Raw genomic sequence first — 24237 nt, forward strand, 5'->3', positions numbered from 1 at the left:
ACCATTACTAACGACTTCTGCCTGCTTCCGCTGGCCCCTGCTGACCACTGCTGACCACTCCTGTTACTTCTGACAACGTATAACGATTACAACTTCCTATTACTTGCCCCTGCTGATCTCTGCTTGCCACTGTTTGCCACTGCTGGCTTCTACTGGCCTCCGCTGGCCTCTGCTGGCCTCTGCTGGCCTCTGCTGACCACTGCTGACCACCCCTGATACTTCCGACAATGTATAATGATTCCTGCTTGCCCCAGCCGGTCTCCGCTTGTCTCTGCATGCCTCTGCATGCCTCTGCAGGCCTCTACTATCCCCTGCTATCCCCTGCTGACCACTGCTGACCACTGCTGACCCTTGTTAACAACTTCTGCCATGATATATATGTATTAAAACATTGTATAATGTAAATCTATGACAATAAATGATATAATTACAAAGAATTCTATGAGTTCTCATCATTTTTTACCTTTCTTTTCCTCTCCAAATCATTACCTTAGTTATAAGACTCCCTGAAACGCCTTGGTTTCCCTGAACCCCTTTGGAAGTCCCAAACCAGCTGGAAGGTCCTGAAACAACTGGAAAGTCCTGAAACAGCTGGAAAGTCCTGAAACAACTGGAAAGTCCTGAAACTCAGAACTTTGCTAAAAATTCAGGGTTTCCAAGAAATTCCAGGACTTTCCAGCTGTTTCAGGGCTTTCCAGCTGTTTTAAGACTTTCCAATTGTTTCAGGACTTTCCAACTGGTTCGGGATTCCCAAAATTAAAAGTCGTTTCAGGACTTTCCAGCTGTTTCAGGACTTTCCAATTGTTTCAGGACTTTCCAACTGGTTCGGGATTTCCAAAATTAAAAGTCGTTTCAGGACTTTTCAGCTGTTTCAGGACTTTCCAGCTGTTTCAGGACTTTCCAGTTGTTTCAGGACTTTTTGGGAAATCGGCGAAATTTTCGAGCAAAAATTTTTTGACGAAAAAAATGAATTCTCGATTTTGCCAACAGGTACGAGAGTGACGGTTACAAAGAAAAAAAGAGAGCTGGACACTTTGGGAATTCAATATTAACCGGTAAAACGGTCTCTTAAAACTAAGGCAATGATTTGGAGAGGAAAAGAAGGGTAAAAATGATGAGAACACATAGAATTCTGTTAAATTATATCATTTATTGCCATAGATTTACATTATACAAGGCTTGAATACTTATACATCATGTCAGAAGTTGATAACAAAGGTCAGTAGTGGTCAGCAGTGGTCAGCAGTGGTCAGCTGTGGTCAGCAGGGGTCAGCAGGGGACAGCAGGGGCAAGCAGAGACCAGCAGTGTCAAGCAGTAACAAGTAGTAATCGTTATACGTTGTCAGAAGTATCAGGAGTGGTCAGTAGTGGTCAGCAGAGGCCAGCAGAAGCCAGCAGAGACTGGAAGAGGCAGGCAGTAGCCAGTAGTAATGGTTACACGTTGCCAGATATATCAGAAGTGATATCTGAAATAATATACATATAAAAATTAATGTGAGCCTTTCTCTCTCGACTCTCACGAGGCGATCCGAAATTACTTCGGGTAGCTTCGGAGAATCGAGAAAGAGAGCATGTGTCAGTTTGCCTTTGTCGACTTTCCGAAACTCTACGAGGTCACGTATGCGTGAACTGACATAGTGTGAGTATTGCACCCGGTGCTCGATCTGGCATCACTGCTAGAAACTAGAACGTAATATTTGCAATATAGGGCACATCAATAGTCGTTCAATGTGACGCAAAGTCTCTAGATTATTACTATTAATTTTTGATAACGTAATTGAAAACGTTACATTTATAGTAACTTCAGAATGAATAGAATTTTATATTACGATGCTATGTAAAATTAAAATATATGTAGGAATATGTACAATTTAATACCATTCGAAACAGTTTTTATAGTACTTATTGGTAGCATTGGCCGGCAGCAAAATGGCGTCTTCGTTTTGCTGGGAAAGTAAAATTAAAGAGAAGTTTGATGTTAACTTTAGGCTATCGCGCGTGACATGTAAATAATAAACGAGATTTCGTTTATGTAATATTAAAGGAACTATTCTGACCTTTATAAAACAACATATTTCGAATATTCGATGAGTTTTCGGTGATACGTTTCTGACAGCGTGTCCGCAATGGCCGATGACTCTACTTCTCTGCCTAAAAGGCGTCAATTGGTAAACAAACCAAACATAACTTTACGATTTAACATTAACCTCAATCGTTTTATATAATGTTTTCGTGAATTTTATACAAATATCGTATATTTGTTGAAAATTTGATTATAGCGGGAAAGAACTAGAAAGTTGTATACAGATGACTGGACCATAGGCGATGAGGAAATCGAGGGTCGCAGAACTTTTCAACTCGATGAAAAGATTGAATGTGAAAGATACAATCTTAATAATTTCACCGGATTATTCCGTGAAATGATTGGTTCCGAACTAAACCTAGCTTACCTGCAAAAGCATGGTCTCAGTATACCATTACTTTTTAGAGATAAATCTGGACTAGGATTACGGGTTCCTAGTTCAAATTTCTCTGTCAATGATGTGAGGACATGTGTTGGTATGTTTAAAGTGTAATTCATAATAATAGTTTGAATCCGGATCTATAATTTATTATATTATATCTAGAATAACATTTATTATCTGTTCACCAGGTTCTAAAAGAGTATTAGATGTAATGGATGTTAACACACAAAAGAATGAAGATATGACAATGAAAGAATGGCAAAAGTATTATGAAGATCCTAATAAGGAACGGTTATTAAATGTAATATCTTTAGAATTTAGCCATACCAAATTAGAAAATTATGTACAATCACCTGCATTGGTAAGACAAATTGACTGGGTTGATGTTGTGTGGCCAAGGCATTTGAAGGAAGCACAAGTGGAATCTACAAATCTTTTAGAAGACATGATGTATCCAAAAGTGCAAAAGTACTGTTTGATGTCTGTAAAAGGTTGTTACACGGACTTTCATGTTGACTTTGGAGGAACTAGTGTTTGGTATCATATATTAAGAGGTGGAAAAATATTTTGGCTTATTCCACCTACTGATAAAAACTTAGCTCTTTACCAAGAATGGGTATTGAGTGGCAAACAGTCAGATGTGTTCTTTGGAGACATGGTAAACAGATGTGGCAGGATAAGTCTAACAGCTGGTATGACATTGTTTATCCCAACTGGTTGGATTCATGCTGTTTATACGCCTCAAGATTCTTTAGTTTTTGGTGGAAATTTTTTACACAGTTTTGGTATTGAAAAGCAGCTAAAAGTTGCACAAGTAGAAGAACACACTAAAGTTCCACAAAAATTCAGATATCCATTTTTCACTGAAATGTTATGGTATGATTATAAAATTACTCGAGCAAACAAATTTTTTCCCGAAATTGAACATGTATAAATTTTTGTGTGTTTATTGTAGGTATGTTTTGGAGAGGTATGTACATGTTCTCTTAGACAGAAGTCATCTGGACATTACCGAATCACAACGTCAACATTTAGTTTCACAACACAATCAACATTTGCACTTAACACCATTTGAATTACACGGTTTGAAAGCAATAGTTATGTATTTACATTTGCTACCTTCTACTAAGAAGAATGTGCCTGAACTGATCCGCGATCCTGTTGCCTTAATTCACGATGTTCGATGTCTAGTTGAACAACATAGACATGATAATCCAGAAGCAGCTGTAACAGGAAATCCTGTTTTGCCACCTCCGCCTGCATTGACAATTGCAGAAAGGGTAAGCAATGCTTACATGTTTATTGAAAAAGTCTATTGCTTCTTCAATTTTCACATGTATCTTGTTGCATTACGTAACAGGAGCGCTTGAGAGTAACTAAGAAAAGTTTTGCAAAGATACAGAGGCATCACTCACAGGAAAAGTCCGAAAGAGCTTTCCCGCGGCGAAGACGTACTAGGTGTAAAAAGTGTGAAGCGTGTACACGAACTGATTGCGGGGAATGTATGTATTGCCAAGATATGGTGAAATTTGGTGGAAGTGGTCGCGCCAAACAAACATGCTTAATGAGACAATGTCTGAGGCCTATGCTCCCAGTCACAGCAGCTTGTAAAGTTTGTCGATTGGATGGCTGGGGACAGCCACCTGCGCCTTTGATGGGTATTTACACTATCAGCGTATCATTAATCTGTTATTAAAATAATAAATAAAAGCACTTCAATTTTCAATGTTTAATACAGGCAAACCAACACCGACAGCTCCGTCAAGTTTAGTAGAATGTTCGATATGCTTTGACATTGTTCATCCTGAGTGCATAGGATTGAGCCATCAAAGTATAACCGTTAGCGATGATTTACCAAACAGTTGGGAGTGCCCTGAATGTTGCGAAAGTGGTCGAAATCTAGACTGCAGACCACGTCAACCTAAGGCTCGTGCTCGGAAACTTTCTGTATCTAGTGCAGCTTCGTCAGCACCGACAACAGATTCCGAACGAGCCACTACACCAAGTAAACGTTCAAGATCCGATCCCAGCGATGTAAGTCCCCAAATGGAATCTGAAACGGTCTAAGAATACGAAATATTCATGGTTTCTATACAAAAAAATTCCAGGCATGGAATGACAGAGAACCGGCTGAGGGTGAACAGCGAACAGCTTTACGTACGCAATTAGCTGTACAATTAACTGGTTCAAGTAGTAAATCATTGAAGAGGCCCCACGTGGTAGTTAGGCCTGTTCCACTTCCGCCTGTTCAAAGACCAGGGCCCGATTTTAATGGACAATCTTTAGCGTATGACAAAACAGCATTACTTGCTATTTTTAGATTTTTAAATGCAAAGGACCTGGCGAATTGTGCCTTGGTTTGCCGTACATGGGCCAGATATAGCATAGATCCTAGTTTGTGGAGAAAATTGAACATGTCTCATTCTCACCTGACAGCTTTACATTTAACTGGTATTATACGCCGGCAACCGGAACATCTGTCCCTCGATTGGACAAATGTCACTAAAAGACAATTAGCCTGGCTGTTATGTAGATTGCCGCAACTAAGAACGTTATCTGTGCAAGGTTGTACGTGGGCTGGAGTCTGTGCTTTAAGAACTTGTACTTGCCCGCCACTTATTACCTTAGATCTTAGTCATGTGTCTGGACTGAATGATTCAAATTTAAGGGAAGTCCTCAGTCCGCCTACAGATTCGAGACCAGGTTTAATCGATAAAACTTCGAGATTAAAACATCTTAAGAACTTGTCTTTGGCTGGATGCGATATCACTGACATAGCTTTGAGATACATAGTTCAACATTTACCCTATCTCGAAACATTGGATCTCTCGTCTTGCGGCAGGGTTACAGACGCTGGTGTCGCTCAATTAGCAACTCCATCGGCGCAAACAGTAACGAACCTGACGTCACTGAATTTGTCGAATTGTAGACTACTCACGGAGACAACGTTAGATCATTTGGTGAGATGTAAAGTGCTTAAACGTTTGGACTTAAGACACACCACTCAAGTTTCAACGCAGTCTGTAATTAAGTTTGCTGCGAAAAGTATTCATAATTTGCATGTAACGGACGTTAAGCTGGTGGAAGAAAAAAAGTTCAAAGCAGAAGTTAAAGTTACATGAAATAATATATCTGGCCACCATGAACATTTTCTCAAGTACAATTCGGTCACGTTATAGAAGCACGAAAAAACGATAAACGATTAGACAACGCCGAATATCGATTAGCAATTATTTATTATCGTAAAAATGCATCAGCACCGTATTGCGTCGTCATAATGTAAGGAAATGGACCTGACTAGTGTAGGATTTCTATTTCATAATGTTCAGTTTTACCGATATCACTGTGCAATCTGGGCAGTAACTACATGTAAATGATTCGAAATGACCAAGGAATGTTTTATTTTCTTTGCTTGAATTTTCATAGATGCTGTCTTCCTTTGTGCCTGGATAGCTCTGTGCATATTCCTGAGATATTTTAACGAATACAGGATATTAAATAAGTAATGAAAATTTTAAATGATACTTATGTTTGATTAATATGTCGTAGCATAGCGATTTTTAACCTGTCTAGTACACATTGAGGTTATGTACAGGCTTACAAAAAGAAATGTTAAGTTCATCTACGTTACACTGATCGTGTAACTAAAGTCATTACTCGCTTAATATTCAGTATTCTACTAGATCGAAGACACATAGGTGCATCGGTATAGAAGTTTTTGCTGTCACGTTGCCAAAAAAGCGAACGTACAGTGTTTGTTTTATAATTCTATACGGGTGCAAAAAACACGAATGCGGGTAAAGAGAATAAACGTTAACGTCCGTAGTCTTCTAGACAAGACTCCGCGGATTAGCATATCGACGTTATTAATCGCCGATATATTACTAGAAAAAGAAAGAGAGAAGTATATTTATTTGTATGTGTGTTTGAATAAATTTCGAACGCGAGGATCACTAACTAACGCGAAAGTCACAAAACTAAAGCAGCCTGTTGACCATCTAAACTCATATTCTAATTATAGAAATGAAAGCGCGCAATGAAGTATATTCAACTATACCATTTCATAATATTAGATAGGTAATCAATATTACACCGATCAACATGTACATTACATAAATGTTTTAATTTTCGACCTAGAAGCTATGTTAAACTTAAAGTCATATGTTTTTATGTAAACGAATGTACATACGATTATTTTATAAATACCTTTTAGTTTTAATTTGTTGTTGTGCATATTATGTACGTAATTTCAGAGTGATAATAATAATAGAGAGCAATAAAAAAAAAAGTTTAATTACCTGCACTTTGAAGCCACTGTTTTCTCACAAATTCGTTGAGTAATCAAAGTGTCGTGCGTCGATTATCGAATAATCTCTCTGGAAATGTGTCAGCCTAGAAGGCACATTGATTGTTTGCACTAAAACTGAGCATATTTTTTTCAACTTAGCTCGCAGTGCAATAATTTTATTATACTCGTTGTCGTCGAACTGTTTACCGCGAGTACATTTTTATAATTCAAGCATGTCTTAGAAACACTTAAGATACGAATAATGTTCTAAACTATGACACCACTGTATAGAATATGTAACCCACAAGAGAACAATAGTGATATTCTGATTTTCAAATATAATTTTAAATTTTAAAAACACCATCATCATCTCTACCCGTTCGTTTTCGTAATGTAACTAGTTTGCGATTTATTGTTTCTTCTAATCTTTTCTCTTCTTTTTTGTATTATTGTATAATAATTATTATATATTTGTATAATAGTACAAAAAAAATTGTTTAATAGCCATGTAATTATAAAGAAGTAGTTTGTACATCTAATGATACAGATTCATACAGAGTGAATGTAGAATGCAAGTTTCCTTTACCCCTCACCTTCGCGGTATGCTTTCATTTCCCGCGCGAATGAAATGCTGAATACGTAACGTTAAGCTACAAGGTTATCAATGCAATGAACAAATTATTGTTAAATGCGTATCGTTTCCTTTTAATATGTGTGTATGTGTCATTTCAATAAAATATGTAAAGTATTAATTATACGTAGTGAAATTAACTCCCAAAACGATGTGATACGTATTTCGTAAAGATTTCTTCATTGAATTGACAATCTAATATCGAATAAAAATGTAAAATTTGGATTAACGATTTAATTAAAACTAAAAAATTAAATATTTGTTCGGTCCATTCACCGCTAGATGGCTAGACCATTTCACCATGGATTTTTTTCTTAATAATTTATTAAATGTTTCTTTCGTTCTTAGAATAAGATCTAATATATGTAATTGCTATTCTGCATAGTTTATTTAAATGGTCTTGATACTGAAATAATCTATTCTTTGCACTGATAGCCTATTATAAAGATGTTACCTAATATTTTAATCGTGGCAACTGAAAACGAATTGTTAAGGTCAAGGAAAAGAGGATGGAGAAATTCAAGCAAAAAATTTTCCCTTCGCGTGGCATGAATCCATGATGCCAAGTATACGAAATATATATGTAGTTGCGACGCCAATGCATTGAGAACCAGTACTAGGGATTTTCTTGAGCGTCGTGTGTGCAGATAATTCTTTTAAAACCACGCTAATGGTGGGTAATAGTATTTTTTTTAAGTCTTATTCCTTTATATTTTCGTGTATCCTGAATGAAAAAGAGAATCATCATTGAGAAATAAAGTTTGTACATACTGGAAAAACCTGCTCGTCGACTGTGTTTCAATAATAAGCATGTGAGTGTTGTGCCGATTTCTCATTCGTAATAACCTATCAGAAAACTTTGTCGTCGTCTAGTGATTGTCTTTATTAAAAAATATTTTACAACGTAATAGCAAAAAAGCAATATCAATAGTCTTATACAAATACTTGTCACATCTGCAAAACACGTCGAATATGTAACGCTGGTATAGAAAATTTACACGTCCTCGTTTGCTTTTGTTTTTTCATCGATAGGCACGTTTTGATGTTTCCGCCGGCTTGTTACGTACGCCGAATATTTACCATAGATACTAGAGAAAACAAACTATTGCGTATACGAATCGATACTAAACGGTAGTAGATTTATAGGTACTCTGCAGATGAATTGATCAAAAAATTCTGTTTTGAGTGTAAGATTCCCTACGAAAAGCATTTAGGTGAGTGTGCGTGTTATTAGTCTGTGGTGTCTGCTTTTTCAGACATAAAGTTTTCTATATTTTTTATATGTAATACTTTATGTGCATGTATACAATTGTCCATAGTAATATTTTACTGATCCTTACATTGACTTAACCTAATTCTGCTAAGACAGAGTCAAGATCTTCTTGAAGAGAGAGACTTTCTTCACGTTGCTTTCCTAAATCATCTTTCAGTCTATCAACTTGTGCTTTGAGTAAATAGTTACCCTTCTTTAAAGCAGCTAAACGTCCTTCGTGCTTTTTGGCTTGTTTCTGTGAAAATAAATTTCAAATAAAAGGTTCTTACACATATACTTTATCGAACCCTTACCTGTAAAGAGTTTCTTTGACCCTCCAACGAGTTGTCTTCGTCTTCTGTCTCCGATTCTTCGTCTTCCTCAGATTCCTCGGACTCAGAATCTTCAGATTCTGTTTCTTCTTCGTCCTCTTCTTCTTCATCTTTCTCATCATCGTCATTTTCTGACATTAACTTTGCCATTTTGTCAACTTCTTTCTGTAGGTGCTTAAATTTCTTTTTCTCCTCTTTCAATAATTTCTGTTGCTGTTTAATTTGATCTTTCAACGCGTGTCTCTCTTTTCTAGCATTTCCTGCTTTATCTCTGTTTAATCAAAACACGAAGTTTCATTACGCTCGTACCTAACCAGATTGAAAATCTGCATTAACTAATACTCACTTGCAATTTCTGATTTTGGTCGTCAAAAGTTTCACTTCTCTCTGCAATCGTTTTTCTGTTGCAGCCTTTGGATCTTTCTCTTCGTCGTCCTCTTCCTCCTCCGTGGTTTCGTCCTCTTCGTCGTCGTCTTCGCTTTCGCTGGGCTCTCTCTTATCTATGCTTTTCTGCGAAGCTATTTTCGCTACATCCTTCGCACTTGGACAACCGGCTAGTGCCATTCCTGAAACATTGTACCAAGTCGCCTCGTCGCTATCGTCTGCTAGCTCTATTACCGGTTCAGCCTCAAGCTCTTGCTCTGATCCGAAAAGCGGAGAATAAAGCGACATTAGCACAAGCACAAGCAACTTGACATCATTAACGAATTAAGTGCAGTGTTAAAAGATTAATAGCCGCTATGCAAATAATAATCGCCAGCTTAAAGTTTCTTTGTTATTTACTTGTGTAAAGTACGAATGATCGTTAGATAGCGGCAATCTAAAATGCCCCTTACCGGCTTTCATGCGCCTCTCTAAAGCGGTGTACATTCTCTTCATCTCCTCCAGTTCATTCTTCATTTTGTCCCTTTCCTCCGCCACGTTGATGTATTCTTTCTCGAGCCTCTCGGCGTCTTTCCTGGCTTGCAGAGCCGTTTGTTTCAACGATTCCGTGAGCTTCTCGTCGTGTTTACTGTGCCCCACGGCGTTCTTCTTCGACTTCTCCCGATCGACCTCCGCCTCGAGATTTAAAATCCTTTGCTGCGAAAGATGTTCCAAAAGAAATCATTACATCCGGTCGGATCTACATCAACCGAACTTAGAAACGATCGAAAAGAATGGTTTACTTGTAATCTCTTGTTTTCCCTTTCCAAAGCTTCCTTATTTCTAAGTTCCAGTGCAAGCATTTGCTTGGTACTTTGCAAGTCGTCCCTTACTGCATCAATGTCGTCCATGTCGTCCGAAATCGAGTCGTCGGTGGGTTCGTCAGCCTTCTGCATTTGCTCCTCTATCGTCAACTGCCTCCGGAACTTCCTCAAACCGTCTAACATGGGTTTCGACCTGTCGTTGGTCTGCACCCTTTTCAGCGCTACACCCTGCTGGATCTGCTTCAGCAATTGGTTATGCATGTTCGACTTTTCGGATTCGAACACAAACTGTGTCTTCCCTAATCATAAAAGATCCAATCAGTACAACCGATAGAACCGATCGTCCTTAATCTCACCGAAGCTTCCAATTCGCCTTAGATCGATTCGCGCGTCGTAACATATTCGCGATACGTTCGAAAATTTATTTACGCTTTCGGGATGACTGGGAACTGGGGTGTAGGAGGATTGAGGGGGAGGGGGGTTGTCGATAAAACCCACTGAACACGAAGATAATAGTTAATTCAACGATAATAATATTATTTAGTAACAAGACGAACGGGGGAGAGGGGGGGTGGGGTGCAGAACAATAACAACGACTACGTGTACTACAAACAGATCATATCACAGTCCGGGAACAAAAGCTGATTGAATCGAGAGACTCGTTAACAATTTAATTGATTACACTTGTCGATATATGCGGCCCTTTAGATCGACATTCGCAGGCGTTTGGGGTAGGGGGTTACACACAAGGGTTGGGGGGTTGAGCGGGAAACAACAGCACAAAGGGTCTAGCGGTGACTAATCGACCAACACGGTGAAACCCGGTTCCTCCTAAGAGAATCGCCCGAGGGGGATCTGAGCAGAATCGAAGTTCGATCGACGATCACCTGCTGGATCAGCTGTGACCACCTTGTTCACCCTCTCGATCAGGGGCGCGCTCCTGTCGTTGCATTGGACGTGCCTCAAGGTCCTTCCGCTCTCCACCTCCTTCATCATGCACGCCCAGTCGGGACGTTTACGCGGCCTCGACTTCAGCATCTCCAGTTTCTGGTGTTGCGTCTGGCTCAGGGGCGGAAGGTCCTTCAGGATCGTTCTGCCCGGGGGCGGAGGCGGTGGTCGCGGCGGCGGCGGTGGCGGGATCGCTGCCCTCGACGAGCTCTTCGACAACGTCGGTGCGCCTATTTATAAAAGAATCTTATTTTTACCGTGGGCGAAGCGAGCCGTGGATTTTTCTCGTGTCGCGTGTTTTGGTAGGAAAAACGTTTACCGTAGGGGGTAAGTACGTTGCCTCGAGCGCGTAGCATTTAACGATCGTTCGAACGAAGTGATCGAACGCGACGACACAGACCGTATTCGTTTACGCACGTGTTTCTGAGACGGATTTTTGCTTTTTAGGATGACCCCGGAGCACGCGAGGAACATTGAAACGAATTGAAAAGGACAGGATCTTGCTAGAGAAGCGGTGTTCAAGCTGTTACCTGTGGTGCTCTCGCTCTTGGAGAGAGGTATAGTGTCACCCCGTGATCGAGACCTCTCGATTCGAACTTGTCGTTCGAGCTGTGGCCTCGAATTTGGCTCTTGTCGTCCATTCTCGCGGATCTTCGTCGGCGCCGGTTTACTGCTCGTATTTTTCTCGCTTTTCGGCTGCGCCGGCTGAACGCTCGTATTTTTCTCGCTTTTCAGCTGCGCCGGCTGACCGTCCGTATTTTTCTCGCTTTTCGGCTGCGACGGGATTATTGTGATTTTACTCTGTTTCCGCGGCTGCACGTCCGCCGCGGGCTGCTTCAGTTCCGGTTTCGCTACACTCTATAAATTGAGAAACGTTGCGATTAGAACAAACACGCAAAGTTTTCTTATCCGTTACGTTTTTTCCACGCACTATTTTTAACCCAATTCAGCACACTTTTTACGGCACTCTACTGTTATTACAAAATCGTGCCTCAAGCGGTACTTTGTTCTAAAGCAAATTGTTTCGAAAAATTCTACTTTATTCGTCGATATCGAAGAACTTAGAGATTTTGTTCGTTGTACCAGCAACATTTGCGCTTCAATCGTCATTTATCAGCGTGTTCAATTCGTCTCGCACAACCACCTCATTGTTCGCGATTGAAAATTTACTTCTGCAACGCAGTGTCTCGGATCTGCCCGTTACGACTGGTTGCGAGACACGTTGATTTGCAACAAAAGAATAGCGGCTCGCGGTGTAACGTGAAAGGTGGTTGCGTTAAAAAATAGAAAAGGAAAAAGAACGTGCTCCCCCCACCCACGGTTCTTCCTAAAGAAAGAAAGTCTCGAGAATTCTCTTGGCAAGTATCGAAGTTCGTTCGGTTGTCTTTAAATAATCCGAATCGCCACTTCCCTCTCGATCGTTTCGGCGCTAGAAATTTCGATCTCTCTCTCGATCGAACGGATCTCTTCGATCGTGCATCGACGTGTCGCGGCGAGCTATCCCGCGAACGGAAGTCGCGATGCATCTGGGTGCGTGACCGGCGGTCAATGGGGCGCAAAAATAGATAGATTCTACGCGTGAAACTTGTAAAATCGTCGCAACTTAACGGTACGTTCGCGCGAAAGCGTGATATAAACTCGTTAAGAAACTGGCGGAAGACGTAGCTGGCAAGACATTTGAAATAGAAACGCGTGTTCTTTAAATAATCGTGACCCAGAGGCTTATATGCGAGGACCCGCGAGAGGCTAGCCTTCTCGCTGATCTCTCATATCGAGAAAGGCAAATTGATCCGACTCTTTTCCGCAACGTATATGCGCGTATAACAAATATCTATCTAGATCAATAATGTTTAAACACTTTCTCAAGTCCAATTCATTGACTTTTAATCTCATCAGTCCTGTGGTAGTTAAATTTTTAAACTTGAGGCTAGTTAAACACTTGTACTATAATTCAACAAGCTTGTGGCGTCGCCCCCCACGCCACAAGCTCAACAACTGTTAACCATATAAAAGAATGACTTTCATGTTTCTTAGAAGACGTTTCTCGACGTAAACGAATAACCCGATATTTTTGGAACTTTCTCGAATCTTTTGTTGGAAAACTTTCAACCATAAATTCGACGCTAGTACTCTGATGCGTAAATCTCGATCAGGCTTGTCGATGATCTAACGGCGCGCGCGACAATTGTAAACAATATCGTGACGTTGAACGATACACGTCGTGGCCACGTGCCTTTGAAATATCGTGCATCACGTTTTTCTACAAAACGGAGATATCCGTTCGCCTGGCACCGCGCCAGAATATCGGAAGTATGCGTTTCGAGATCGGTATGCGTGGTAAAATATACAAATAAACAGGGGGCACCAGAATCCTAACGAGTCGTGCGAACGGTCGAACTAATTCTAAAAAAAAACAAATCGAGATCACGAACTGTGGATAGAGCCGTAAATCAATGTAACCGGCCCTCGTTAATTCGGTAAATGCGGTTAATTCGTTCGAAAGCTCTCCGCTCTAAGTTGAATCGTACGAGAACGGATGTGTTACAAGGGAGAATGGAAACGAGACGTGGACAGAGTTGATTAATTAAGGCTTAGTCGCGAGCATTACCAAGACTGACTAAAATATCTGACCCAGTACTGTCTTCCTGTAATACCTTCGGTACGTAATCTTAGTCTCAAAGTTTCATATCGAGAGAAAAAGGAAATTTAACGCGCAGATGCACGCGAGATTTGTACATGGACTTAAGTATGGGCACAGTCATCGCGCTAATTCGCGTAACTCGAGAACCTACGTGTTTTTCGGTAAAAACGTTTCGGATGCAACGCCCTTGTAAATCGTCGAAACGTTTGTAACGCAAACTTGCTACTTGACACCCACCCGGGGCTATTAATACCGAAGTCCGGTGACTTTGAAACCCAATATCTGAATGGTAAAAGACTGCAGAAGGCGGCGATCGCTCTTCGATTGTTCTCGTTTCCAATAGAACGATCGCAGAATTGATGTACCATTAAGCTAGAATAATTTTTTAACAGTACTGCTAGCCAAGCTCTACGTTTCTACGAAGAGTCTGAACTTTATAAATATTGTGAATTATATAATAGTTAGAAATGTGGTAAACAACGTTGAAATGCACGGTGTTAAGACGTCGATGGCGATTGAATTCGAACTCACTTTTAGAGTGACTTGTGTGAACGCCGGTGGTTCGTCAGCTTTCGTTTTGGAGTCCCTCCTGGAATTGAGGGTCCAGGGTGCAGCAGGCATAGGCAGAGGATTGGGACCATCCTTGACCCATGGTGGCCTGAAGGTGGTCCTCTGCGGTGGTTGGCCACCGGCACCGGGCATTCTTCTTTAATCCTGTCACAGGGTTCTTCCTCTCGCGTTCGACTTTCGGTTCCGATCGATCCACTCTGACGACACTCCGGGGTACTGAGTTTAGGGGACCACGGACGTGTACCCTCTGTGTTCGATCCGCCACTGGCTGGACTCCTGGACGACGTGAACGAAAAGGTGGGGGATTGGTTTTAACGTGGGTGAGCCGCGACCCACTTCCCTCGAGACGTTCCGCACACGGGCAAATCTTCCGTATACTATTCCTCCTCGCGGTTCACTGATCCCGTTGGACCCGGGATAGAGTCGCGGTCGAACGGGCTGAGACCTATGGCTGGTCCACGAACGACTCCCGACGGTCTGCAGGAAGCGTCCAAGTGCCTAGTGGTTGAGAATTTTTGGGAGTCTGGGAAAGATCGAGACCTGGACCACACATCAGGGCCACGACTGCACCTCCCTAACCGCGCGGTATTTTCGTCCACGTGACGTCACAGAGAGACGCAAGCTCGAAATAGAAGACGGTCCTCTTCTTCTAGGATGCTCTCGGTGACTCTCTCGGTTGAAACGCCTCCTCTTCTTGATCCTACCACGTATACCGCGTCTGTTTACGATGCACCAAGTGCCGATCGATGCGAAGGTCGATCGATCTTCAGGGTCGTTCCAACCGTCGGTCCTCCAAATTTTTTCGCCGCCTAGTGCCACTCGAGCACGAGTACTTTTCGAAAGCAAAAGTGCTCGTTACAATTTATAGAAGCGTGAGAGCATGTGTACAGTAGGAAATAGAATTTCTTTTAAACCAATTGTTATTGCGTTGATCGAATTATGTAACAAAGAATAACTCGACCATGGTTCTTTGTCGTTCACGAGAACAAAGAGCCATCGTCGTTCTTCGTTAATAAATTCTTCGTTAATCTTCGAATCCGTTGGATGTATCTTTTAATCATTTTATCCTGTTCGTTTCCCCCGTTAGAACACAACTGTTTCTAAGAGATCATCAGCGAGACTTGTCCTGTTAAAGGGTAAGCAGATTTCGTGAGAAGCAATACCAATTGGCCGCGCAGAAACAAAACGAGGCGTTCCGGAAGTACGACTACTACCAGCAGACCGCAAAGTACTTCGAGCGGGCGTGCAGAGTCGCCAAGCAATACGATTCCTGGAACTACAAGAGCCTCGATCCGAAGGGCGAGTTCGAGAAGGCCAAGAAGACCGAGAAGCTACTCACGAGACGAAACAAATTGCGTAACCTGCTGAGGGAAGAGGAAGAAACTTACAGAAGGGAATTGGAGGAGCGAAAGAGGTTGACCAGGCCGCAGGAGACTTCGTTGGAGCAGCTGAAGGAGAAACTCAAGCAGAAGAGGGCGGAACAGAGTCTGTACTACCCGAAAACCTGCCGGCGATTTCAATCCTACTTCGTTTGTCCCACGGATTCCAGCAGCCCGCGTTGGAGCACCCTCAGGGGCACCAATCTTCAATACTCGACGAGTTCTAATCGCAGAAGCTACAAGATGAGCGAGCACGAGCACGATAACAAGGAGCTGGGCGAACAGGAGGCTCACCAGGAGGCCTCGCAATCGCCGACGTCTCAGTACATCGACGATTTCGCGTTACCGAATCCAAAGTTCTCCGCGCGGTACGCTCGCAAGAGCTTGGAGAACACGAACGTGAGGACCGACGATTTCGACGACTACGTGCCGGACAACAGGCCGCCGAGCAGAAGTTCCACCGGCTCGCCCGGTATAAGATACGGTTCCCTGAACCACGAGGTTCCCGTTTACGAGAATAGCAAAGAGAACGGGAAAGGGGATCCGCATTTGAACAGCCACCAGGAAGTCAGGGCGGCCGGATTGGAATCCGGCGGCTCGAAGCACATCGTTATTCCGCGGAGGGACAGCATAGGCCAAAGAAACGGAAGGGACGAGTATTTAGAGAAGTCGGCGCCCGAATGGTCGCAGGAGAACGCCGAGGTTCCACAGACGGAACAGTCGGAGGCTGAGTGCGTCCAACAGGAGAAGGACGAGGTGGACAGGCAGACCGCCATGGTGGAGTGCCAGAACGCGAAGGACACGAAGAAGAAGGACAACCGGCAGTTCGAGGTCGAGAAAAGCATGCCCTGGCTCCGGATGGACCCCGGCGACAAGAACCTCTCCAAGCAGATGTTTATGTACTTGACTCACAGCGAGCTCAAGGCCAAGATCGAGGACCTCGCGAAGAGGGAACAGCACGCGTGCAACAAACACTGCTGGGACGAGGCCCTGCGTCTCAGGGACATGAGGAACAGAGTGGAGCTGATACGCGAGAAGCAGCTCTACAATATTGAGAATCTCGACCTCGACGAGGAGGTGAAGAAGCTGGGATTGCATAATATCGGTAAGAGGGAGGCGGAGCTTGCCGAACGCGAGAGCATCTGCACAGACACCACCATGTACAGGTAAGCTTTCCACTCATTAAAATGGCTGCTTATTTTTCTGTGCCTCGAATCGATGCAACTTTCTTGAAACGTGTTCACTGTCCGGACTCTCAACGGCGTATCCAAAAGCATGGTGTCATGACCCATATACGGGTCATGGGCAGTGAACATAATATGACCATTTGGTTAAAAGAAACGTATGTATGTATATTTTTGTGGCTTACCATCGACGGAAGGTATTTCCTCTCGAGACACCTTCGACCGCGTCCTACCGTGTCGACGTCGAGGTCCAATGTACAAAAATACTCCCGATGCCCGATACTTCAGTTATGTTTTATAATTTTAACACGATACGTTACGTGTGATCGAATCGATTCGTCGTGATCTCGGCACGTGACCGTGATCAATGTTAAGGGTCTAGGACGACGAATGGCACCTCCTGCATCTCAAATTAGTCAAACTCCGTTCGATGTTGCAACCAAAAACCGTGAGTCATTCACGTCTCAACGGCGGAGGTTGCTCGCTACGCGCATCGTGCATTTCGTAAATGCGTGCCAACACGTTCGTCATCCTATACGTCCCCCACACTCGTTCCTCGATAGATCGTAAACAGGATGACAATCTGCAATTGGATCCCCCTGACGCGTTCGGAAAAATTAATATTTGGCGACAGACACCTCTGGATCGCTATTAACCCGAACGATCTAGAAAATTTCTATTTATGATTCCCGCGTTCAGCGGACCGTGCTTCGACGCGTTGGCTGTCGCAGTGGTCGCTGATGACCGATACTTTGAACTTACGTGTTGCAACATTGTTTACCGCGGAAGAACCGTGATACTTACGAAGTGTAACCCTATTTTGAACAGAAGCCATCGAATATATAACCCGAACAAATGTCGAGGACGTCTCTTTAGTCATGGAAAACTGGCAATCGATATGTTAAATAAATAAAAACAGAGGTAAACAGTTAGATCAGCGATTGCTATTGTTGGCTCGGAAAGAATAGACATACATTCTCGAAGGAGATTCTTAATATTAGATTGGCAAGAATAATTCTGGTTATTTAAATAACAGCTATTTATAAAAACGCAATATCATTTTTTAATATATTCACCGTTGTTGTCGATAACTTTCGCCCACCTAGCTGGCAACATTTCAATGCCTTTCCTGTAAAATCCTCTTTTCTTGGAGTCGAAGAAACCGGACAACACGTTACTGACATTTTCCTTGGAATTGAATATTTTTCCTTTGAGAAATTGTTGAAGCGATTGAAATAGATGATAATCGGAAGGAGCCAAGTCCGGACTGTACGGCGGGTGTGGGAGAACTTCCCAAGCAAACTCTTTCAGTGCTTCCTTAGTGGCTCCTGCAACGTGCGGGGTAGCATTGTCCTGATGCAGGATGACATCTCCTCTGCTCACCAATGCAGATCGTTTAACAGCTAGGGCTTCGCGTAAACGGTGCAATTGTTGACAGTAAATGTTAGCTGTAACTGCTTGATTCGTATCCAAAAGTTCGAAGTGAATGATTCCGACCATGTCCCACCAAACGCACAATAACACTTTTTTCGGGTGCATATCTGCCTTGAGAGCGGGTAACAGAGTTTCTCGCGGACCGAACCATTGTTTCTTCCTGTCGACGTTTTCGTACAAGACCCATTTCTCGTCCCCGGTTACGATTCGATGAAGAAACGGTTCAGCGTGATGACGCGTGAGCAACAAATTGCAGATGTTTGTTCGTCGAAGTAGATTTTCCGCGGATAGCTTCTTGGACACCCAGATACTGTACTTAGAGATTTGCCCCGATGGGTGGAAACGGTTTAACATAACAGTATGGGGGTTGTTTCTAGACTATTTACAAATTTCTCTAGTCGATAGTCGCGGATCTGCTTCGACTGACCCTCTCAGGTGTTCATCATTGAATTCAGATGGCCTACCTGTTCTTGGACGTTCTTCAAGGTTAAAATCGCTAGATATAAATTATATAGACCATTCTTGAGATTCGCGAATGTTAATTACGTCATCCGTAAACTGCACAAATGTTCCGCGTTGCTCGAGCAGCGATTACGAACCAAGCTTGATTTATATATATATAATTTTTATTTTAGACATGTATGGTTGGAATAGAGAGTCTGTAGCAGTTATTAGGGATGTTGCAATCGTTTGTTTATAACGTTTTCAGTCAGGATGCAAAGGACATGTGGCAGAAATGGGTGCACGAGGACGATAGATCCGCCATCAAGGACGCGCGAGAGCAAAGAGAGACTTTTATGGACAGTTTGGAGAAAGAATGGCAGGATCTTGCCATTCGCGACAAAGATAGGATCACTCGAACGTATCAAAACGTGATACAGGATTCCAATCTGCAAGAGGAGCATAAGCTAACCGCTGCCCTAAACGCGGCTAAAATAAAATCCTTCCCAAGTTCCTTGAAATAAGTCCTAGACTCACATCGACAAATTTATTGAGCTTGATCACATGGTGCCAAGTATAATAGCAATTTGTGATCCATCATTTGTACTTCATTACTTTTTTTTGGCCATCAGTATCGTACTACCATAGAGCGTTGCATTTCAAGTAAATTTATCGAGACTTAACGGGAGTATAGTAAGGCATAGAAGAAGAACAAATAATGGTAAAACGAGTAGTAACTCTTTAAATATTCGTAAGGACTGAATTCCGTTCCAATGCAATCGGTACCCCGGTCTTTAACTATTAATAATATGTGATACCGAAGCCGTTCCAGATTAATCATACAACGATTATTGTATTCGATGTGTTAAATGAGTGCTTATGTATGCTTGAATCCTACACGGACCGTTTGTGTTGTGAAAGTTATAGTCGACCATGGAAATTTATTTGTAATTTCTCGTTTCTCGTTTCATTATTCTAGTCGTTTTTATACCGGCAGTATTGCGATATTGTTGTTACCTATAATTAGCTTTCTCATTCACTTTTGTATTTGCAACACTTATTTAAATATGATACAAATATTTTGTAACGATATTTTGCTAATGACTACTCTACGTTGTATTATTGAACTGAAAATAAAGTATTCGCGTTTAACATAAAGTTTGGATTGAATTTCTTCGATTTTTCGTTTCTTAAATTTTTTTGAATGCAAGAATATACGAACGATAAATCTGTGGCTATTATGGCGAATCGGTATAAATCAGCTTGTGCATGAATTCAGTTCGTAAGTATAGAATCTAAGTGTTTATAAAAACGATCTTTTTCTAATCTGACGGATGTCCAATATTTAATTTGCACGTGTTACGTGAACTAACGAGCATCCAGAAAATTTTTATTTTAAACATTTGTGCGAATACATTAGTACATAAGCTTTGTTTTATACTTTTATCCTAACAAGAATAATATATATCTTGCACAGCGTATTTTATATAACGTGAAACCTACAAGATTATATTTCATATTTTATTGTAATGATACATCAAACATGCATATGTACCATGTATTTCATAAAATATAAGAAAGTGCATAAAAAAGGAATGTTTGAAAAATAAGTATTTTTTCCCCCTCTTTCCCTTAATTCCATTTTGAATGTTTCGTCAATGTTCGTCAAATAACATCATAAAAAAATGAACTATCTATATTACATAATTATATTTAACTTATATTTTGCCTTATAACAGGAATGTGTATGTTTGAATTTGCCGCGTGTAATATTTTATGCCGATAAAGAACAGGAATGTTTTCTCTAAAGTTCGCGAGATGGCGCTACTAGGCTGACACGCAAAATGAAGCACAGGACCCGCGTGATCGTCGCACAATCGTGTTAGTTAATTTTTATTGTTAAAACGTAACAAAGTGAACAGTTTTATAAAACAGCATTGGCGATTCAAGAAAAGAGGACAGATCAAGAGGAAACGGCAATTCCAGATGAGTTTCGTCAACTTTTAAGGACTTCTCGACCGGTGAGTTTTTGAATCAAATCATTCCGTCTTATTCTGCAAGGAAACGTAAGTACCAATCTCAAATAATATACAAATAAGTTTATTATTGTAACTATCATCGTGAATGAAACCTAATATCCTGACACGTATAGTAATACTGGATATACAAAATGAATATCAACTGTAATAGGGTATCGAAAACGTGGTATACAATTTTGTGGTCTTTTTGTTTCCAACCTAATTAATTTGAAAGATGCATGGATCACGGTCGTATTTGACTAAAACCCATTTACATGAATTTCACTACAAAGAGAATAAGTAATTTAGAGTTAAAAATATTGACTTCGCCGAGAGATACGTGCAGTTCAAAGTTAATTAAGTGGCTCCCATCCACAAATTTTCAAAGTCGATTTACTCGAAAACTGGAGCTCGCGCGGGAAACTTTTATTCCACATTTTTTATTCATCTTCGTAAAAAGAATCGCCTAATGGGCTGTACGGTAAATTTAGAGATACTTCGTATCAACTCCCGGCGTAAATTGGCGCCATTGACAATCATCGACGAATATTCGAATTGTAACCTAAAAAGTAGCAAGCAATTTGTGTCGTATCCGCGACAGGAAACGTCTGCCCTTCCGGTAGGGCACTAAACGCTATAGAATTTCGCGAATAACGTAGTTAAAGCGTAGTGGTTAGAAAGTAGATACGAATAGACACGCTTCTCGCTAGCACGTGCTCTCATGGTCACGAGTCGAAGCGAACAAATCGAGGGTAGCGTTGCCACTATTATTGTTCCTATTCGGAATTCTTAATTAAGGACCCTCCGTTTGTTCGTCTCGACTCGCAAAAGTATTTCCAAGGAATTCGTGGCAGAGTAGGCTAGGTGGTCGCCATTAATCCTCGAGCATACCGGGTGACAACGACCAAATTAGTCGGGCGATCCGTCAAAAAGAGCATTTCCGTGGTAGGCGTGCATTATATCCGCCGCGGACAGAGGGCCACATCAGCCACATGGCACTCGACGAGCAAACGCGCATGCGCAGTCACCTTCGAAATACACCACGGAAAATGCGTCTATATATACGGCCGGATTTAAGCGTTAATCTTCTCTCTGTTTAATAAAATTATAACGTATGGTTCTCGAAGGGATATACTTTTTTCTTAATTAATTATAAGATAGGAAGGTATCGTAATCAAGATAAATTTCGAAAGCATTTTAACATCCTCATCAATTGAAGTTGGATTGTATCGTGTAGTGCTTTTTATTCAAAAATTCAATTCTACATAGAATCAAATTAGAATTTTTAGACACTAGACGATATTTTCGAGCAGTATGCCCATCGATCGAGCAAAATAAATTCTCCGTTAGACTCAATATTTTCTATCAATTTTTTGATACGATAGTATCTTGTATTTCCGGCCTGAGACTTCGTTTTAAAAATAAATATTGATTTTAAACATTTGGTGTCGACACTATTCCGAGATACTGCCCCAATAAAATGCAAATAACGCACAGACGCGGTAGGTTAAAGTGTTTTAAAGGGACAAAGCTTCCGTCGATCGTCGATCGGATATAGGAAGTGCAACAAACTGGCCCTGTGGCTTTTTGCAGCCCTAACGACCGCCACGAGAGGCACCGTGCGTCGTATTTTTTAGCGGGCCATCGATCTCGAAATTTCGTGTTAACATTTAAATCACACCCACACGCTGTACATCCGGATCGGGAGCGAGGGGGAGAAAGAAACGTAGTCCGTGGTGCGTGTATCGTGCGTGCAATGGCCCGTGAAAGCTGACTGGCTGCTCGACACCCAAGAGAAGAGGGATGCAGCCACGCCAGCTATGTTAATTAAACGCGTTTCTAGCCCCCGCATAGGAAATCAGAGAAAAAAGGAGACGAGACGAGCGATGCTCGAGGAGGAACGGGGCAACGTGAAAGAGGGTGCCGGCTAATAACACGTCCCGTACGACGAACGCACGCCACACGCCCGTCTTCTTCTTCTTCTTCTTCTTCTTACTCCTCCTTATCCTCCTCTTCGACCTCCCCCTTCCCCTTTCCCTCTACTCCCTCCACTGATCTTTTCGTCCTCGGCCCTCGCTCGTCTCCTCGATGCTGGATGAATCTCGCGAGCGTTCCACCGACTGTCTTCTGAATTTCTGGATAACTTTTCCGTCCTTTTTCTCTACCCCACCTTTCGCTACTCGAGACAATTCTCTTAAGAATGCCTGGAAATTTGGAAATTTGCCCCCGAAACTATCGAGGGAAGCTAGTGGTTGGACAACCATTCTGTTCACGTTGCAAACAATACAAGTTTTCGAAATCGCTACTCTAGACCATTCTCGTAAGAATGCCTGGAAATTTGGAAATTTGCCCCCGAAACTATCGAGGGAAGCTAGTGGTTGGACAACCATTCTGTTTATCATTGCAAACAATAGAAGTTTTCGAAATCGCTACTCTAGACAATTCTCTTAAGAATGCCTGGAAATTTGGAAATTTGCCCCCGAAACTATCGAGGGAAGCTAGTGGTTGGACAACCATTCTGTTCACGTTGCAAACAATACAAGTTTTCGAAATCACTACTCTAGACCATTCTCGTAAGAATGCCTGGAAATTTGGAAATTTACCCCCGAAACTACCGAGGGAAGCTAGTGGTTGGTCAACCATTCTGTTTATCATTGCAAACAATAGAAGATTTCGAAATCACTACTCTAGTCAATTCTCGTAAGAATGCCTGGAAATTTGGAAATTTGCCCTCCAAACTATCGAGGAAAGCTAGTGGTTGGACAACCATTCTGTTCACGTTGCAAACAATACAAGTTTTCGAAATCTTCTCGATCAGAACGTATGTTTTATCACCCTCGCCGCGTTTTGGGAGATATCGAGGCGATCCGACCATTCTACGCAACGATGACGCTCCGCAGTAATATGTGAACACGTTCGTCGGACAGTCCGCTGTTTGCAAATAACAGGCGTGATGTTTAAAATGAGTTTCACCGGTTACGAACGCGTCAAAAGTTTACCGTGCTACGACACTTTTAACTGCGAAATTGATACGGCAAATAAATTGTATAAACATTTACAAAAATTTGTACAAAGCGATTGAAAAGTAACATCGCGACCAAAAGTCCTCGAATTCAATCGGTTGTCCAATTTCAAGCTTTCGAATACACTCGTGCCGGGGGTTTTTTTTTTTCGAACGTTGCGCATTTATTTACTTATGGGGAGGACATTTTTGTATCTAAACGCTAACACCGAGACACGCAAATTGATTTTAATTGATCGATACGAACTCGAGGGAAGTGTTTTGTCCACGAATTTGCGGCGCAAGAATTTCTCACTTTCATCGCGGTGGCCGCCTTTGAAAAAGTTCGGGAACTACTGTTCCAAATTAATACCGGGAAAGTTCTGCGACGATGTTGTTAGCTTTTTATTTGTGTGGTTCTTTCGATCAAAGTTTCCAACCATGGAACCAATCAATTAGCGTATCG

General features: G+C 41.8%; 3 protein-coding genes across 9 annotated transcripts; 2 read left to right on the forward strand and 1 right to left on the reverse strand.

The window, feature by feature from the left end:
* Positions 1-1922: 1922 nt before the first annotated feature.
* Positions 1923-6560, forward strand: LOC122397658 (jmjC domain-containing histone demethylation protein 1-like). Of its 2 annotated transcripts, none has more exons than XM_043396954.1 (7): positions 1923-2168; positions 2280-2559; positions 2654-3341; positions 3421-3745; positions 3826-4123; positions 4204-4499; positions 4574-6560. In XM_043396954.1, the coding sequence occupies exons 1-7, from the start codon at positions 2127-2129 to the stop codon at positions 5585-5587; spliced, it is 2943 nt and encodes a 980-aa protein (XP_043252889.1). In that variant the 5' UTR covers positions 1923-2126; the 3' UTR covers positions 5588-6560. The 2 variants fall into 2 exon arrangements, with proteins under 2 accessions (XP_043252889.1, XP_043252890.1); XM_043396955.1 differs by having other exon boundaries at positions 3862-4123.
* Positions 6561-8057: 1497 nt separating this feature from the next.
* LOC122398051 lies at positions 8058-20223 on the forward strand. Its single transcript, XM_043397664.1, has 3 exons — positions 8058-8196; positions 15450-16859; positions 19021-20223. Coding segments are annotated over exons 1-3 (1668 nt in total). The 5' UTR covers positions 8058-8194; the 3' UTR covers positions 19277-20223.
* Positions 8092-14843, reverse strand: LOC122398050 (glutamic acid-rich protein-like). Of its 6 annotated transcripts, none has more exons than XM_043397660.1 (9): positions 14276-14841; positions 11634-11961; positions 11043-11333; positions 10135-10454; positions 9805-10048; positions 9315-9609; positions 8951-9239; positions 8725-8892; positions 8092-8108 (listed from the first exon to the last, which is right to left on the reverse strand). In XM_043397660.1, the coding sequence occupies exons 1-8, from the start codon at positions 14444-14446 to the stop codon at positions 8731-8733; spliced, it is 2100 nt and encodes a 699-aa protein (XP_043253595.1). In that variant the 5' UTR covers positions 14447-14841; the 3' UTR covers positions 8092-8108; positions 8725-8730. The 6 variants fall into 6 exon arrangements, with proteins under 6 accessions (XP_043253595.1, XP_043253593.1, XP_043253597.1 ...); XM_043397658.1 differs by lacking the exon at positions 8092-8108 and adding an exon at positions 8422-8581; XM_043397662.1 differs by lacking the exon at positions 8092-8108 and having other exon boundaries at positions 8422-8892; positions 10225-10454; positions 14276-14843.
* Positions 20224-24237: the final 4014 nt, after the last annotated feature.

Source organism: Colletes gigas, unplaced genomic scaffold, assembly GCF_013123115.1.
Source record: "Colletes gigas isolate AHSC1104 unplaced genomic scaffold, ASM1312311v1 Colletes_gigas_Sc00010, whole genome shotgun sequence".
Taxonomy (NCBI): domain Eukaryota; kingdom Metazoa; phylum Arthropoda; class Insecta; order Hymenoptera; family Colletidae; genus Colletes; species Colletes gigas.